The 17,693-nt window shown below is 45.0% G+C and overlaps 1 protein-coding gene across 2 annotated transcripts; it reads left to right on the top strand.

The window, feature by feature from the left end:
* The first annotated feature begins 301 nt into the window (after positions 1–301).
* LOC307224366 (CD209 antigen-like protein C) lies at positions 302–15,120 on the top strand. 2 transcript variants are annotated; one of them, XM_079991220.1, is made up of 8 exons: positions 302–469; positions 1,824–1,897; positions 5,627–5,725; positions 6,522–6,620; positions 9,848–9,934; positions 12,110–12,261; positions 13,916–14,053; positions 14,622–15,120. In XM_079991220.1, exons 2-7 carry the CDS (start codon positions 1,867–1,869, stop codon positions 13,964–13,966), a joined length of 519 nt encoding a protein of 172 aa, XP_079847346.1. In that variant the 5' UTR covers positions 302–469; positions 1,824–1,866; the 3' UTR covers positions 13,967–14,053; positions 14,622–15,120. The 2 variants fall into 2 exon arrangements, with proteins under 2 accessions (XP_079847346.1, XP_079847345.1); XM_079991219.1 differs by having other exon boundaries at positions 314–469; positions 13,944–14,053.
* Positions 15,121–17,693: the final 2,573 nt, after the last annotated feature.

Genomic DNA, 17,693 nt, shown 5'->3' with positions numbered 1-17,693 from the left:
CTAGCAAATATGTAAACTAAATATTTTCCCAGAAGAAGAAGAAGAAGAGTTTGGATTTGATATCCCGCTTTATCACTACCCTAAGGAGTCTCAAAGCGGCTAACATTCCCCTTTCCCTTCCTTCCCCACAACAAACACTCCTAGTGAGGCTGGGAGACTTCAGAGAAGTGTGACTAGCCCAAGGTCACCCAGCAGCTGCATGTGGATGAGTGGGGAATCAAACCCAGTTCACCAGATTACGAGTCCACCACTCTTAACCACTACACCACGCTGGCTCCCGGACTTTCTGCTCTATGTGGAATGCTGATTGGCTGGCTGCCAGTCCCAGTTAGGGTGCAGCAGAAGCTGAATGGGAAGAGTTCTAGAATGTTCTGCATCAAAGTAGGAGGTGGTTGGAGCTGTTGAAGGAAGGAACATCTGTCTGCAGGAAGAAGCTGAGGCCGAGAGATCAGCTGATGGGAGCACCACGGTATCCAAATAGGGGAATAATTGGGTGGGGGGTGTTATTCGTATGAAACTACCTTGTACTTAAGGATGGGTGGATTAGTCGGTTTCTCATCCATGTCACTTTCACATGTGTTTCATATGTGTTTATTCATAAGTCCATTCCATCCCATTTCTATGCTGAGGTGTGAATTTCAACAAGAAAGAAAATTCGGTAGAAAAATTGTATTCAAATATGAGTTTTAAACACAAAATAAGTATTTAGATATATATATTATTTTGGCGCACACCTTTCTGAGTGTATTTATCACAAAGTACACAGGTTGTGTGTTTTTTTAAAAATGCATTTGTATTTATTTTGAGCCAAGGACTATATCACAAAATTTGGAAAAGTGAAAAACCTAAATGATAATTACATTTCGAGCTGCTTATTTGTTCAGGAGGTGCAAATTAGGTCAGTCTGCTTAAGAAGGCAGACAGAACAAAATTCTCTGTCCCTCTTTTCACTGAGTCAGATAATTCCCTGCCTTGCCCAGTGCTGCGTCATCTGACACTGTCACCCACACTTCAAAATCTCAGGCATTGCTTTGCTGCTGCTGGAGATCCCAGAGGCTTTCTGGGTGCAAATGCTCTGTCAACTATGCGCCACAAAACTCCAGCCACCCTATCATACAAAGCAGGAGGAGCATAACAATGAATGCTATGAGTGCTCCTTAAGTACTCCATTCGTCTTAATGTAGCCTTCATCAACCAGGTCTGTTGCAGGTGGTTTTGGATTACAATTCCCATCAGCCCCTGCAAAAATAGCCATTAGGAGAATGCCAGGTTTGTGAAGGATGTCTTTGAGCTACAGTTTAAGCAGCCTACAAAACTATTTATGTATGCTACAACAGCGGCAAGAGTCTTGTTAGCACAAGAATGGAAGAATGAGGAAGTCCCGACAAAAGAACAATGGCAAGCAAAACTGATGGGCTACGGAGTTGGCAAAGTTGACATATAAACTGCGTGAGAAGGACAATTGTGATTTCAAGGAAGAATAGGAACTATTTACAAACCATTTAAAAAGACCACAAACGGATTTGGACTCCTTGGCAGGTTTTGAATAAACATCCCCAAATTCATTAGTAGAACATATGACAGATAAGGCAATGATATGTACAATTTTATAGCATGCAGAGAATAATATGTATAAACAAATCAGAGAGAGGAGGTGAGGGGAATCTTTGGAGGGTGGTAATGGGAGGGAAGGGGGAAATGGGAAAATGTAATTGGATATATTGATTTATAAATTGATTTGCTAAAAGTGATAATAATAATAATAATAATAATAATAATAATAATATTTTTAAAGAAACAAAGTCCATTATATATTTCCATAGAGAACAATCCAGGTGGAGAAGCCAGTGAAAATGAGTAGGCAAAATGAAGAGTGGCAGTAGTCTCCCATCAGGAGGTAAGTTGTTTCTAATTTTATTTTCAGATCACAGGAAAACAAACCATATTTTTTATATTTGGAGCAAGGCCCAGGGGCCTCCATACTGTCCGCTTTCCTTGCTTACTTCTCTTTAACTGGAGAGGGGATGTGAGAGACACAGCTACTCCCAGTTTGGGCTTCTTTCCCCATTTAAGAATTAGGGGTGGGGAGAAACTCAGCTCCGTTCACATTTAAAGGTGTACTTACCAGATTCTCCTTTCCAGAACAACATGCAAACTGAAACAGAGCCACACTCTGAAACTCACACTTCTCCCAAATTTGCAAGTGTTTGTCCAGCCAAGCAATGTTTATTTAAAAGCGCACACACATAAATTAGCAGGTGTGCATAAAAATGCATGCATTGATAAAAATAACATACAAAAAAACCTTTAGAGTAAGGAAATTCCTTTGCAAATGTGTAGATTAGGCAAATTGCAATAAAAGATGTGCATATTAAGAGAAAATCACACTAAAACACTGGCGAATTTTCATTAGAATGTGTTTTTTTAAAAAAATGATCACAATCTAGTCTGGAAATGTGGAGAACTGAATTAAGGATTGGAAAAAATGAGAAATTGACATCTTTGCCCATCCCCAATGAGCAAAAAATCTTACCTGGTCTTCTGCAAGCCCTCTGCTTCCTCTCTCTTTTTCATCCCTGCCCCCTGTCACACGCTGCTTACTATGGCTTACTACAGGGGTCAGCAAACTTTTTCAGCAGGGGCCTGGTCCACTGTCCCTCAGACCTTGTGGGGGGCAGGACTATATTTGGGGGGGTGAATGAATTCCTATGCCCCACAAATAACCCAGAGATGCATTTTTAATAATAGCACACATTCTACTCATGTAAAAACACACAGATTCCCAGACCGTCCGCGGGCAGGATTTTGAAGGCGATTGGGCTGGATACAGCCCCCGGGCCTAAGTTTTCCAACCCATGGCTTAGTTCTTGGTCTCTAAAAGCTCAGAGAAGTAGCCACGTATTGACTTGGTGTATAAATGTCAACAACAAAAGTGCCAGAAAAATTTCAGTGGGTAGAAAATTCCAAAAATGGGGCATCATGGCAGAAAAGTTCCATTAGCGAATCACTGCCAAATATATAGATCTTAACTTCCAGGCAGGAACATGAAGAGAAAGAAGAACTCCAAGTGTTTAAGAAATTCAGTAATTTATACATCTGTAGAATTCAGATGAAAATGTCTAGTTAAAATCAGTGGGACTCTGCCTATCTTTCTGAATATAAGCCTTTATATTTTGCAATGCTTAGCAAGGTTTTGTTGTTGTTGTATCTGTACCCAACATGGAGCAAGTTAGGTGTTATTGACTATTGCCTTCTATTGATCATCATGTTTATTTTATACTGAGATTGTTGATTTACAGGGGAAAAGGCTTGGGGAAACAAGAAGCCAAGGCTGGCCCCACCCTGTCAGCATCGCCATTGAGCCAGTGTCACCAAATGGACTCATCCACTTCAGCCCCGACAGGGCTAGGCGAGCTGGGTAGCACTTCCAGAGACCACCTTCTGCACAGGAACAGGTCAAAGTGCTGTGGACTCACAACTTAGAGTTGTGAGCACCGGATTCACTTCCACAAGAATACGGTCATCGCACAGCAGAGTATAGCAGAGTATAGCAGAGCATAAACGACTCGGAGAGCAGCTCTGTAGAATATCTTTTTTATTCTATCTACAACTATAATACACAACTATGTACAGAGCTATATGAGTGTTGGTTACTATTTCCCTCACTGAGCAGCAACTGCAGTCACAAGACATTGTTTTGCATTCCACAGTCCAAGTTACTGTTGGATTCCCACGGGAATGGGAGACTGGATGTGACGTACACTGGTTTCCTGTTTTTCAGTGTTCTCTTGGTTTCTTTGTTAGAGAGACAGTTGCTTCTCTGCTCTCACAGAGGCAAGATGCATGTTTGTATTCTCTCAGCATAGAGTATAAATAAATTTAAGAATGTGGCACATACTGCTTATCCTTCTGCTGTGTGGACTACTCTGCTTGGGCTCAAGATAAGATGAGCCTGTATCAGCTTCAGATGGGCCGAAGCTGGTCAAAATCTCACAATGAGGTCTAAGCAAAATGAATGCTGAACTGCACTGAGTGGCTGCAGCTGCTCTTAGCAGCAACCTTATCTCTACACACGATCTCTCTCTAACACTCAGTCTCTCTCTCTCCGAGTCACTGACTGACTGACTGATTCTTTGATGTGGTGCTGGAGCAGAATAAGTAGAGAGCAGAACACCGCCCCCTCCTCTCTGGAAAATCACCAGACTCATCAGGAGATTCTTGGATATGGGAGGGGTGAAATCTCCTCACACCCAACTCACAAGCTGAGGTGATTCCCTCAGGTGGTGGAATCCACGAAGGCAGCAGATCCAGCCTCTAAGGATCCAGCCTGTGTTATGACCAATAGGTCCTTTTAATCTGTTTAGGTGTTTAGCATAAATGAGACCAGTAGTACACTCTAGGAAAGCGCAAGTAAACCTCAGACAACCAGCATTGGATTTTCTCTGTAACATTGCTTTATTGATTAACAAGCATGACAAGATAGGAACATGCACTCAATCACACATACATCCATACATCTCCCATACTCACCACTCTACACTGGATTGATCAGACCCAGTAAGAGACATGAGTGACCGGATGACAGCTGTCAATGTCTGGCACACAACTGAGGCTGTAAGGCTTTGCCATTTATACACCTTGGTCTTCCGTTACACAACTCCTTACTCCTTGTTCTTGGCATGCTTTTGGCATCTCACATCCTTGTCCTTAGCATCATCTTACAACTCTTATCTTATCTGAATGTTGTGTAAAGTTGTATAGCCCACCTTCAAGCCTCCGTCTGCGTGGCGCTCCCGGCACACACTGTTTTTGCGAAAACATTGTGATGTTTTCCACATTCCATTAGCGCTTCTGCAACACAGTTCGTGACCAGTTCAAAGGCATTGCATCCATTTTGTGATGTTCTTCAGCCATCTTTTCGGCCCATGCAAACTATACCATTCACTACACCTGCTGGTGCTGCAGTGGCAGCAATGATGGCAGGGTGTGTTGAAGGATCTCAACCATAACCTGTTGAATATTGCAGAGCATACGCAGACTGTCCAGAAGCAGTTGGTTGCTAGCTGGCAGGATGAAGCAGGAACAAGACACTGCTACTAGTAACTTGGTTACTTATAGGTTTATTATTTACAGCAGACTCACAAGTTACTATATACAGGATACAGACATGGATCTTAACTCTCTCTGAACAAACTCCAACTAACTCTCAGAACAACACTGACCAACCAACCACTAACCAACAGGAAGGTCATGTGTCATCATGCCTATGTGAGTGACCTCGTCCAATAGCAGAGTTGTAGCCAAGGTCCCATATCTCTAGGCAGAATAACTCCCTCTGCTCAGTCTTCCTTAATTGCTTCTGTGGGAAGCTGCATCAGATAGGCAAAAATCCCAACAGGGTGCTCCTTGGAAGACAGAGGGAAGATTTGTGACAAGCCCATAGTTATCAAGTTATCAAGCTTTCAGTCCACTGCAGGTTTATTGAGCAGCAGCTTTCAAAGCTTTTGTGCTTTAGGTGCTGCTGGCTACAGCCAGAATATATGAACAAGCTTGTCCACTGGGATGATGCCAGGATGCTTTCTATGGGTGGTCCAAGGACAATTTTCGTTCCTTTTTTTCCTTCCAGAGACACTGCCTGATGAGGAGGAATCTTACTATGGTGAATGGGCTGTTGGGTTCCTGTGTGTCCTCATGCTTTCTATCTCAACTGTGCTGCTTGTTCTGTGTAAGTTCCTACTCTTCTAGCAAAGGAAGCTCATCAGATGTGATAAGGATAGCCTTCCTTCAGTATGAAGAACCCTTTCAAAAAGAGGGGAGGCACAACCCGACCTCCATTAAGTCCTTGTACTCCCCACTGATTTGATTCAATCTATGTGGGGGAAAGGGACGCAGGTGGCGCTGTGGGTTAAAGCCTCAGCGCCTAGGGCTTGCCGATCGAAAGGTCAGCGGTTCGAATCCCTGCGGCAGGGTGCGCTCCCGCTGCTCGGTCCCAGCGCCTGCCAACCTAGCAGTTCGAAAGCACCTCCGGGTGCAAGTAGATAAATAGGGACCGCTTACCAGCGGGAAGGTAAACGGCGTTTCCGTGTGCGGCTCTGGCTCTGGCCAGAGCAGCGATGTCACGCTGGCCACGTGACCTGGAAGTGTCTCCGGACAGCGCTGGCCCCTGGCCTCTTAAGTGAGATGGGCGCACAACCCCAGAGTCTGTCAAGACTGGCCCGTACGGGCAGGGGTACCTTTACCTTTACCTTTATGTGGGGGAAAAACCCCACCAACTAAGCTCTGCGCAAAGAGGTAGCAGATGCCCCAAGTATAGATTGTATAGATTTCCACATGCGCTCCACGGCACTGTCTCCTTCCGTATGGCATCACCTGTTCCAGGGCTGAGCAATGGCATTAGAAATTGAGTCCTTGTGACCATGGTAGAGGGAGGCAGGTGTGTGCTATGCTCAGAATGACCATCTCACTAGGTATAAGCATGTTGTGTCTAAACAGCACTCTTTTTCTACCTTCCTTGGTATTAGATTATTTGGAATCACAAGAAGTAGCAGTAAAGATCAATGCTATGCAGAGGATTCGGGAATTCATGGTCAGTCGAAATCAGTCCTTTGAACACATGAATGGTAAGTAATGAGTTGCAGTGTTGATGCTCAAGTCCTTTTCCTCTCTCCCATGCTGGGTCATCATCCCACACCTAAAGCAGGGCTTACAGTCATGTAAAGAGGGAGTGTTTTGTTGCCCACCTGTCTTCCAATGCCTCTTCTCTAAGACTACCCTTCTATTCCATTCACAATATCCAGCAGTTGTGTAGCCCCATATGGAACCCAAGATTCCCCCTTCAGTTTTGGAGGGCAGTTAGGAGCAGGCCATTTTCCTCACTTGCTCCACAGGCAGGGCTATCAAATGACTTTGGGCTCAGTATCTTTAAATGCCAGTCTATAGTTAGAGGCCAATTCATTCCATTTCCTCTGCAAAACCCTCCCATTAACCTATATATACAAACGAACAACAGAAATGTAAATGGCAGCAAAACTCTGCATTGCCAGCCAGAGACAGCACAGGTTAACGTCTGACTTTCTTCCTCTTGTTATTGGAGCTGTCCAAGGTCCTACAACTCCACCCAGACCAAGACAGAATGTAACTTGTGAGGCTCTGTCTGTGGTCTGAGTTGGACAGCTCTCCAGGGCGGGTGTACAGTCATACCTCGGGTTCAGGTTGTGCGTTTTCAAGTTGTGCACTGCACCAAACCTGGAAGTACCAGAATGGGCTACTTCCAGGTTTCGGCGCTCACGCATGCGCAGGAACACTAAATCACACTTTGCACAAGCGCAAAAGTTCTGAATCGCAACCCACGCGTGCGCAGACGCGGCGCTGCGGGTTGCGAACATGCCTCTTGCATGGATCACATTCACAACCCGAGCATCCACTGTACAGTATACTGCTTTGCCATTTTTTTTAAACATGCTGTTCCTAGATTACTCCAAGCCGGGAAGACTGGGTTTCCCATGGATGTTAATTCTCTTCAGTAGATGAATCACCTAAGAATTGTCTCCCTGCCACAGTACAAGAGGTTAGGGTTAGGGTTGACTTCAGGAGCCAATTATTAGGATAGTTTAAGGTTTGGGGGGTGACCTTCTGTCTAATCTTCTTCAGGCAGGGGTTAGTTATATGCCCACTTATTTGTGTTTACGGGAACAGAAGGTAATGGTTTCTTGAACTACAAGAAATATTCCATAATGCCTTTTTTCATTCAGCTGCATTGTGTCCTGAAACCAGGGGAGAGTTCTCCTACTGGTTCGGACCAAGCCCAAAGTCATTTCCATAGCCCTGCTTCTGAGGCAAGTGGGAGGAGCAAGCCATTCCTGGGTAATTTCCATCTATTGAAGAGAAAGGAAGTTCGCAGTAAGTCCAACATACCTTTTTGCCGAAGAATCTGATAAAGTTTAGTCCTGAGGAATTGCAGCAGAAGTTCACTAGCTGATTCCCCTTTCTTTGGTCCAAACTTCTCACACAGAGCATTGCAATGTGCTCTATGTGAGTCTGCCCTTGGAAGAAACACGTCCAAAATGTAGTGGCCAGGGTACTGGGTAGGGTTCATCTTAGATCTTATATAGCCCATTTTTAATTATTGCTGGCTTTTAAAAAGGGGGCATGAAGGGAAGTGTGTGTTTGTATAAGGAAGGGCTAGAATTTCTACTAGAGATAATGGACGCAGGTATAGCAAGAGAAGATCAGAAAATATTCCTCTGTGCCACAGGAGCGGCAAGGATCCTAATTGCTAAAAACTGGAAAAAATAAATTGTGCCAACAAAAATGGAATGGCAAGACAAACTGTTAGAGTATATTGAACTGGCTAGATTAACAGAAGCAATTAGAGACCACACTAGACAAGAATTTCAAAAAGCACGGGGAAAATGCAGAGAAAACTTCACAAAACAGTAGCCTAAAATGCATACCTGGAATTGTTTCGATTAATGTCTGCAGGAGACTTTGTGGATATTTAAGTTATAATTAGAAAAATCTTAATAATTATTCATAAAGGAAACAGCTTATAAGAAGTAAATAAGAATGCCAGAAACAGTATAAAGGAAGTCTTTTATTATTATTTTATTTTTAAAATAATTTTATTATTATTATTTTATTTGGTTGTTTGTATTGTTGTATATTATGCTTGTTGTTTGTTATGTTCGTGTCTGATGGGGATGGATTTCTGTGTTGGGGGGTTGTGTTATGTTGTAAATAAAATTTCCGATAAAAAATTATTTTTAAAAAATAGAATTGCTAATAATAAGAAGAAAGTTTGGATTTGATAATAATAAACAGTTTAAACTTCAATTCAGTGATGCATTTATTTATACTTTTTCTCTCTTACTTGGGAGGAAATCCTGTTGTGTCTGGAAGATCTATAGCAGGGGTTGTCAACCTGGTCCCTACTGCCCACTAGTGGGCGTTTGTGGATTCTAAGTGGGCTGTAGGGGGTTCTACGGCACAAGCTGAATCCTTCCATCGAGCAATGGCGGGCAGTAAGGAAATTTTACCATCAAGAAAGATGCATTAGTGGGTGGTAGGTATAAAAAGGTTGATTACCCCTGATCTATAGGATCATAGTTGTAGTCACTGCAAGGTGATCTCCAGGGTTTGGGGGCAGAGTTGGAGGGGTAAGAGCTTCACCAAGTAGAGTTGCAGGTGGGGGACTAGGGATAGATATAACTAACATGTATTTGCCATGTCCATAAGAGCCATTTCCCACACACAATCTTGGGGGTTGAGACAAAGGGATACTGATATAATGGCATAGTCTAACCAGGATCCCTCCCTCTTGGTGATCCCTGCTGCAGAGAATCAGGACTGCTCCCCTCAGCATAACCCTGGGATCTGCTTCTTGTCTTATGCCAGAGCGCAACAGAATGTAACGCAATTACCGTAATTTTCTGATCCTAAGGTGATATTATTTCCGTAGAAATAATTGGCTAAAACTGTGTGTCTTCTTATACATGGAAAGCTGAGGGATGATGGGCGATTTGGCGTGTATTTGGTTGCTGCGGCAAGGCCTGCTGATGATTGGCTGTGGCTGCAGCAATTGGGCATTTGATTTGTGGCGTGCGTGCCATCTGCTGTGGTTTCGTTGAGTGTGCAGGTGGGCATCCCACCCACAAAAAAACTCAACAACTCTGGGCAGTCTCCCCCTCCAAAATTTTATTTTTTGTCCCCAAAAATATGGGTCGTCTTATACATGGGGGCGTGTTATACCCGGAAAAATACGGTACTCTGTGTGTGTGTGTGTGTGTGTGTGTGTGTGTGTGTGTGTGTGTTTGAGATGTCCCTGACTTGATCCGCTACAACTCTTTAGATTCGGCAATACTCAATGAAGCTCAGAAGTTACTGCAGGAAGTGGTCAAGATAGATTCTAAAATTTTTGAATTACAGCTATCAATTGGTAAGTTACTCCATGAGACTGTGATGCAAACAAATCAGAGCACAAGGAGAACCTCGCCCAGCTGAATCTGTACCTCCTGAAAGTCCCACAGCCTCTGAACATGGTGGTGGCCCCTCTTTGCATCTGGCCCCTCTTGAGCCTCTACCATGTCCCTTCCCATGTAGTCCAAGACACATGGAGCAAAACTCCCATTAGCCTCAGCCAGCACAGGAGCTTACCAGGCTGGGAAAGGGTGCCCTATTAAATAAATAAATAATTTTTATTTATATCCTGCCCCCCCCCACCCGGCCAAAGCCAGGCTCAGAGTGGCTAACATCATACAAGTAAGACAATGCCTAAAAACAAGCAATCAATAAATTGAGATACCGGTACATCCCACAATTAATTCAAACGAATTAAAATTAAAACTGCACAAGTGGCAATCTTCAGGTTAAAATTGAAGGTGGTTACCAACTGTTTCCACTGATATTATAAGTACCTGTGAGCGGGCTGGGAACCTCCTTTGTGCTTGTTCTTATACAAGGAGAAAATGAGTCAGACTGAACACTGACCAAAGGCCTGGCGGAACAGCTCCGTCTTGCAGGCCCTGCAAAAAGATGTCAAGGCCAGTTTGATCTCTCTGGGGCCCAGAATCTTTAAGATGTTGTTATTTGCAGACCATAAGGTCCTCTGTGGGGCATACCAGGAGAGGCGATCCCGTAGATACGAGGGTCCTAGGCCATATAGGGCTTTAAAGGTTAAAACCAGCACCTTAAACTTGATCCTGTATTCCACCGGGAGCCAATGCAGCTGGCATAGCACTGGGTGAATGTGATCCTGTGGCGAGGACCCTGTAAGGAGTCTCGCCATGGCATTCTGCACCCGCTGGAGTTTCTGGGTCATTTTCAAGGGCAGCCCCACATAGAATGAGTTGCAATAATCAAGCCTGGAGATGACCACCACATGGATCACAGTGGCTAGGTCAGGGCGAGAGAGGTAAGGGACCAACTGCTTAGCTTGGCGGAGATGAAAAAATGCCACTTTTGTAATAGCTGTAATCTGCGCCTCCATAGAAAGGGAGGCGTCAAAGATTACACCCAAACTCCTGAAGGAAGGCGCCGGAACTAATTATGCCCCCACAAGGGGTGGGATTTGGCCCCCTAACCCCATATCATCTCGACCCAGCCAAAGGTCCTCTGTCTTCGAAGGATTTAACTTCAACTGGCTCCCACGTAACTATCCCATCACAGCTTCCAAACTAAAAAGTTACACTGGGCAAGAGCTAGTGGATGCAATGGAGGCTGAGAAATAAGACTTCTTCACAGCCTTCACTGCCATCTCAGAGGTTTTCATAAACGCCCTATAAGATGTTCTTGTGGCTCCATCGCGGGCACTCTGCCATACTCGCTCTAGCCATCTGAGGTCCCGCTTCATTTTCCGGAGCTCCTTGGTAAACCAGGGGGCCTGGTCTCTGTGGGGTCTCAGAGGACGCCTAGGTGTGATCTCATCAATGGCTGCCAAGCTCAGTCAATGAGTCGCCAGGGGGAGCAGGGTCCTGCAAGCCCTGACAGAATCCATCAGGGTCCATCAGCCTCCGCGGGTGAGCCCAAATAGTCTCGCCACCTAAGGAGGGTGGGGGCGGTAAGTAATTCCTGGCTTTCAGGGCGTAGTGGCACCTCCATCGAGGGGGACATGATGATCACACCTACGCCTGCACCAAAGATCAAATCCAGCATGAGGCCTGCTTGATGTGTGGGGCCCGAAACAAACTGGGAGAGCCCTAGAACCTCAAGCTGGTTGTGAGATTCAAAGATGATAATGTTGCTCCTCTTCCTCACCAGCTCTAACAACTGGTGCAGGATAGGAGCCAACTTCCGGGGGCTAAGGTCCCTTTGCCCCCTCCCAACTGTGTCTGTTACAGCGTTTCCTAATTAGATGTAAACAATAAATCTATAATGTTTTGACCAGGTTTGATTCCCTGTTTTGAGACATCACAAATGTTCTTGGGAACGTACTGGAATGTTGCAGGGTTGGATTACGTCAAAACTCTGTCTTGTATCATATTGGCACTTAATGAAATACATGTACTTCTGAGATGCATATTAAAATCTGCAGAGATCTAAAAGCTGGTTCCTAATGTCCGCCCTTCTTGTTCTCGGTGGGTTCCTTTTATGATCTGGACACGTTGGCTCAAAGACTCCTTCATTGAAAGGATATCCACTGGATGGAAGCAACATGATGGCCACCTCTATTACCTCGACGCTTTTGAAACGTCATTTTTTTATGCCCGAAGGGCATGTAAAAACAGAAATGCTACTTTGACTCCCATCACCACTGCTAGCGAGGAGGTAAGCCAAACAATGGGATGCTAGAAGGCAAATGCATTCATAACACAACCTGATTTTACAACCTGACCCTTCGAGTGAAGTGGGGGGCCCAAAACACCCTTCCATGTCGCTGAGGAGGACCATAGAGGGGGGACCAACTGGACAAACAGATAAGCACAGTGTGTAGGGGCACCCTCCGAATGGTACTAGTTGACAGAAGCCAAGCACATTTATGTTTTGTGCTTCTGAATGCTTTTATGATGCCTTAGCATAGTGGTGTTTTACTTCGAAGGCACCTTGTTTGGTTTGGTTTTGTTTTAATCTTTCGTATTTTATTTTACAGATATAAATTTATAACAAAACCAAATACATATCCATATAGAGATTTCTCTGAATCTCGAGACTTCCCCCATCCCCTCCATGGGTCTTATTGTGAATGTTTTCAACTGCATATTATTTCCTAGTCTATATTTTATATGTATCCATATTGTCCATAGTATTTGTTACACTGCAAGCGAGATTAAAATCCTGCTAATGTTTTCATCTGCTTGCAGGGTCTCCTAAATAAATTCTAAATTTTTCCCATTCTTTCTTGAAGTTTTTTCTCTTCTTAGTTCCTGAGCTTTCCGGTCAGTTTTGCCATTTCAGCGTAGTCTTGGTTTGCTATTCTTCTCTGATAGAGACTCTTTCTTCTTTCCATCTCTGGGCTAGTAGCATCCATGCTGCTGTTGTCGCATACATGAAAAGTTTTTGCTGTTCCTTTGGGATGTTGGTACCTACAATTCCTAATAAGAAGGCTTCTGGGTTGTTGTTCTTTACAAAAGTTATTTTAAACTTTTTTTCCCAGTTCATTGTATATCATTTCCCAGAAAGCCTTTATTGCCTTTCTTCAGGCATGTCCAACAGGTAGATCATGATCACTGGGTGTCTGCAGTAGATCACTGGTAGATCATTGGCTCCCCCCCCCAAAAAAAGAAGCTGAACAACTGTGGCTCCCCTTAAAAAAGCTCAATCTCCTCCTTGAAAAAACTCAACAACTTTGACCTGAACCCCCCCAAAAGGGGTAGATCACTGCCAGTTCTTAACTCTGTGAGTAGATTGCAGTCTCTTGGGAGATGGCCACCCTTGCCTTACTTGAAAGCCACCTTGCATGTGGAGATGTGCCACTCAAGACACACAGCCCCTTCCCTGCAACCTGAAGTGGTACAATCTGGGAAATGCTCCCTGTCACACGTCAGCATGGATGGTTGGTTTCTCAGAAAGATGCTGAAGTAGAATAACCAGTGTGGTGCTTCTGCCCCAGCAAATCAGCTCCACTTCCCTGTGGGGAGGAGTTGCGGTGGACCACACAGCCACCCACTCTCCTCCGGGGGCGGGGAACGAAGTCCCGCGTTGCCCAGGGGATCATGTCATTGACCAGCCAGCTAATCCAGCAGCTGGTGGGGGCGTGGCTGGGAACATTTAAAATCAGGCGCGAGCCAGAGTGCTTCCTCTTGGCTTGTTTCTTCAAACTCCCTCCCTCCCTTGTTTTACAGGTTTTTCTTCAGTGGCCTTGCTATGGACCTCAGTTGGTCACCGTTGAATGGCTGTGTTTTGGTTGATGTGTTGTATCAGAAACTACGAATCAGATTGATTTGCCTTTAAATGTGAATTTCCCCCTTACCCCTTATTCCAGGTGAAGACACTCTATTTCTGTCTTGCAGACTTTTGTGGAATCACTGTCTAAGGCATCCAAACAAAGTGTATGGATTGGACTCATAAAAGATGGCAAAAGCTGGAAGTGGATTGATGGTAAGACGCCATTCAAAACCAGGTGGGTCGATGAGAGAGCTTCTCTGCAGTCTTTTATTGTATAGACTTTCTCAAAAATAATGTTAATAAGAGCTCTTCCAGGCTGTCACTATTTTCGGGTGGCATTCAATTGACAAATTCAGGTTGTGCAATTCAACCTGTTTCTCCTCGAAATGGACTTCCGTGATAAGGAAAGTGTTTGATAACGCTTGCTTGTGGTAACATAGAATCATAGAACTGTAGAGTTGGAAGGGACCCTGAGGGTCATCTAGTCCAACCCCCTAACATCCCTGACAGGTGGCCATCCAGCCTCTGCTTAACCCCTCCAAGGAAGTTGACAATCTCCCAAGGGAGACCGTTCCACTGTTGAACAGCTCTTACTTCCAGAAAGTTCTTCCTGATGTTGAGCTGCAATCTCTTGTAACTTGAATCCATTGGTTCAAATTCAAATTCTCAAACCATCTACTTAGTGTGAGAAGTCTGCTTCTACTTTAGTGCTAAGAGTCTGCACACTGCACAGAGCTTTTTTTTTTTCCATAGCAAAAGTAGAGCGCCATTCTGGATTGATTTGTATTGCCTCTTCTTTTCAGCTTTTGGGAACCAGGTCAGCCAGACTCGTGGGGTCCCTTAAAGGAAGATTGTGTTGAAATTCGAATGAATTGTGCAACCCCAGGAAACTGTTGGAACAATGTTAGCTGCGATGAGAGAAAAGCTGCAGTTTGCAGGGTGAGTCCAGATGAAAGGTGGATGACGTAAGTCTTAAGTGATGGTCTCCCTGATCTACAGGCAAAAGAAAAAAAATGGACAGGGTGCCATTTCACTGCAAAAGTCAGCTTGCCACCTTATGAAAACGGTGCGTGAAAAAACTCCTAGTTAATCCTGCTTCCTCAAGGCCGGAAAAATAGAACTTATTTTGAATCCCACAGAGATGGACACCAAAAAATAATGCATGAATTACTTCAGTCATATCCCACTCTCCATGGCAACAAATCAGTGCAGAGTGAGTATTCATGAACATTCCCCTTCCCTGGATTTTGGCTTTTCCTTCAGATCTGGAGAATCCACGCATTAAAAGTTGTGAAAAAGCAATGCTTTGTTGTTGGCATTAATTATGGCAGCCCTACGGGGGCTGAACAAAATACAGTGGTACCTCAGGTTACATACGCTTCAGGTTACAGACTCCGCTAACCCAGAAATAATACCTCGGGTTAAGAACTTTGCTTCAGGATGAGAAAGAAATTGTGCGGCGGCAGCGGGAGGCCCCATTAGGTAAAGTGGTACCTCATCTTAAGAACAGTTTCAGGTTAAGAACGGACCTCGGGAACGAATTAAGTACTTAACCCGAGGTACCACTGTATCCCACAGTTGCTATAGGTCCTGATTGTGGGGCCAAGTACTGAAGTGAAGGGAAACATGTCAGCCAAGGAGGTTTAAGAAAGAATGAGGGCAGAGCTAGGCTGCTCTTCCAAATATCCAAGACAGGGCATAGGTCTGAGGCCATAGGTTGCCTAGAGAGCTAGTTAGCAGGGAGTGTTCTTGTGTATTACTTGCACATTAGGATCTGATGTAGCCGAGTGCTTCACCAATAATGAATTAAAGAACCAGTCGCTTGTCCTCGTTCATTCGGGTGTGTTTGGGACAGGCAGTGTCAGGGCTTGGGCCTGGCATAGGTCAGCAACAAAAAGCAATAAATCACCCAAGGCCGATGAAGTTAAATCTTTATTCAAAGAAACAAACCACAGCTCAGGCCCAGTGGTTTCAGCAACTGAAGGTCCCCAACTTCCCACCCCTCTAGGGCTCCTCCTCTCCTGGGTTTTCCCCACGCAGTCTCAAACTGCATCTGCGCACAACTAATCTCCGTTCCGCTCTTTTCATATTCCTCTGCACATTCTCATAAGCCAGGAGGGAGGGTAGCTGGTCACAGCAGGAGGTGGAGACTCCCTGGATTCTTCAGCAGCCCTTCTCTCCAGCCTCTGCTTCAGCCTCAGAGTCTGGACTGCAGTCTGCCACCACCTCTTCCTGCTCTGTTGCCCTTCCAGCTTCCACGCCTCCTCTCCCCAGTCTTCTCCCTCTGACCGCTCATCGTCGACCCAACACAAATCCCCTGGCTCTGAGCCTTCTTCCCCTGATGGTTTCCTAACTGATGCCTTCTACCACTTTTCTGCATCCGACCAGGCCACAACAGGCAGGAGAGGCCACGCTCCATACCTGCTGCCATGGCTGAAAATGAGAAGCTAGTTTTTGAGCATGGGTAGTCAAACTAAGGCCTGGGGGCCAGATCCGGCCCAATTGCCTTCTAAATCCTGCCCACGGACAGTCCGGGAACCAGTGTGTGTTCACATGAGTAGAATGTGTCCTTTTATTTCAAATGCATCGCTGGGTTATTTGTGGAGCCTGCCTGGTGTTTTTACATGAGTAAAATGTGTCCTTTTATTTCAAATGCATCTGTGGGTTATTTGTGGGGCATAGGAATTCATTTTTATTTTTATTTTCAAAATATAGTCCAGCCCCCCACAAGATCTGAGGGACAGTGGACCGGCCCCCTGCTGAAAAAAAATGCTGACCCCTGATTTAGTGTGCGTGTCTGTGTATAGTTGTTATATATTCTGTGCTTCCATCCTGCATCCCACACAACTGCCCCAGTCCCATTCATTGGAGCTGTCAAGTGAGTGCATATGGACCCAAGTGATTCCAGCACCCATTCCTTCCATCTTTGTGTGGCATCTCCAGCCAGTGCCTACAGACTCTGCTTCATGTCCAATCACTGCATATCCTACAACTTTTCATACTACAAACATTCCAGTGTGTGTGTGTGTGTGTTGCCCTGTGTTTGCTGTGTTTTATTCCTGTTGAAATAGCAAACAACAACAACAACAACACAACAACAACTGCCCTTCACCACAGCAGGTCCCAGGGTGGGTTACGAAAAACTTAAAATTGAGAATTAAAAACAGTTAAAACAGATTGCAGTCACAAGAATAGGATGAAGCCTGAAAGCACACACCTCATGAGTCAAAAAGGTAAAGGTAAAGGGACCCCTGACCATTAGGTCCAGTTGTGGCCGACTCTGGGGTTGCGGCGCTCATCTCGCTTTATTGGCCGATGGAGCCAGCGTACAGCTTCCAGGTCATGTGGCCAGCATGACTAAGCCGCTTCTGGCGAACCAGAGCAGCGTACAGAAACGCCGTTTACCTTCCCGCTGGAGTGGTACCTATTTATCTACTTGCACTTGGGTGTGCTTTAGAACTGCTAGGTTGGCAGGAACAGGGACCGAGCAACAGGAGCTAACCCCATCACGGGGATTCTAACCGCCAACCTTCTGATCAGAAAGTCCTAGGCTCTGTGGTTTAACCCACAGTCAAAAACCAGGGGAAAAACGTGCATCTGTAGTCCCTCCAGACAGCAATAATATAATATTTTTGAGGAAGGATCCCTGCACTGCTAATGAGGCAGACTAAAACCACCACTATTGCACTTTCTTTGTGTCAATAACATGTTGCATAATGCACTTGCCTGAAAACGCTGACCTGGAGGGGCCCTTACACTCTGAAAAGCGGAATAACACCAAGGTTGCAGGTTCGATCTCCATATGGAATGGCTGCATATTACTGCATTTCAGGGGCTGGACTAGATGACCCTTAGGGGTCAACTCTGCAACTCTG

This window comes from Podarcis cretensis (genome assembly GCF_951804945.1).
Source record: "Podarcis cretensis genome assembly, chromosome: 9".
Taxonomy (NCBI): Eukaryota; Metazoa; Chordata; class Lepidosauria; order Squamata; family Lacertidae; genus Podarcis; species Podarcis cretensis.
The sequence above is the reverse complement of the archived record's forward strand: the minus strand, read 5'-3'. Positions and strand labels throughout refer to the sequence as shown.

Excerpts from the sequence above, each read along its gene's own strand:
- LOC307224366 (XM_079991219.1), top strand. The coding sequence starts at position 1,867 with ATGAAGAGTGGCAGTAGTCTCCCATCAGGAG. Across the intron at positions 12,262-13,943 it reads TCACCACTGCTAGCGAGGAG|ACTTTTGTGGAATCACTGTC; the intron begins GTAAGCCAAACA and ends TCTGTCTTGCAG. Across the intron at positions 14,054-14,621 it reads AAGACGCCATTCAAAACCAG|CTTTTGGGAACCAGGTCAGC; the intron begins GTGGGTCGATGA and ends TCTTCTTTTCAG.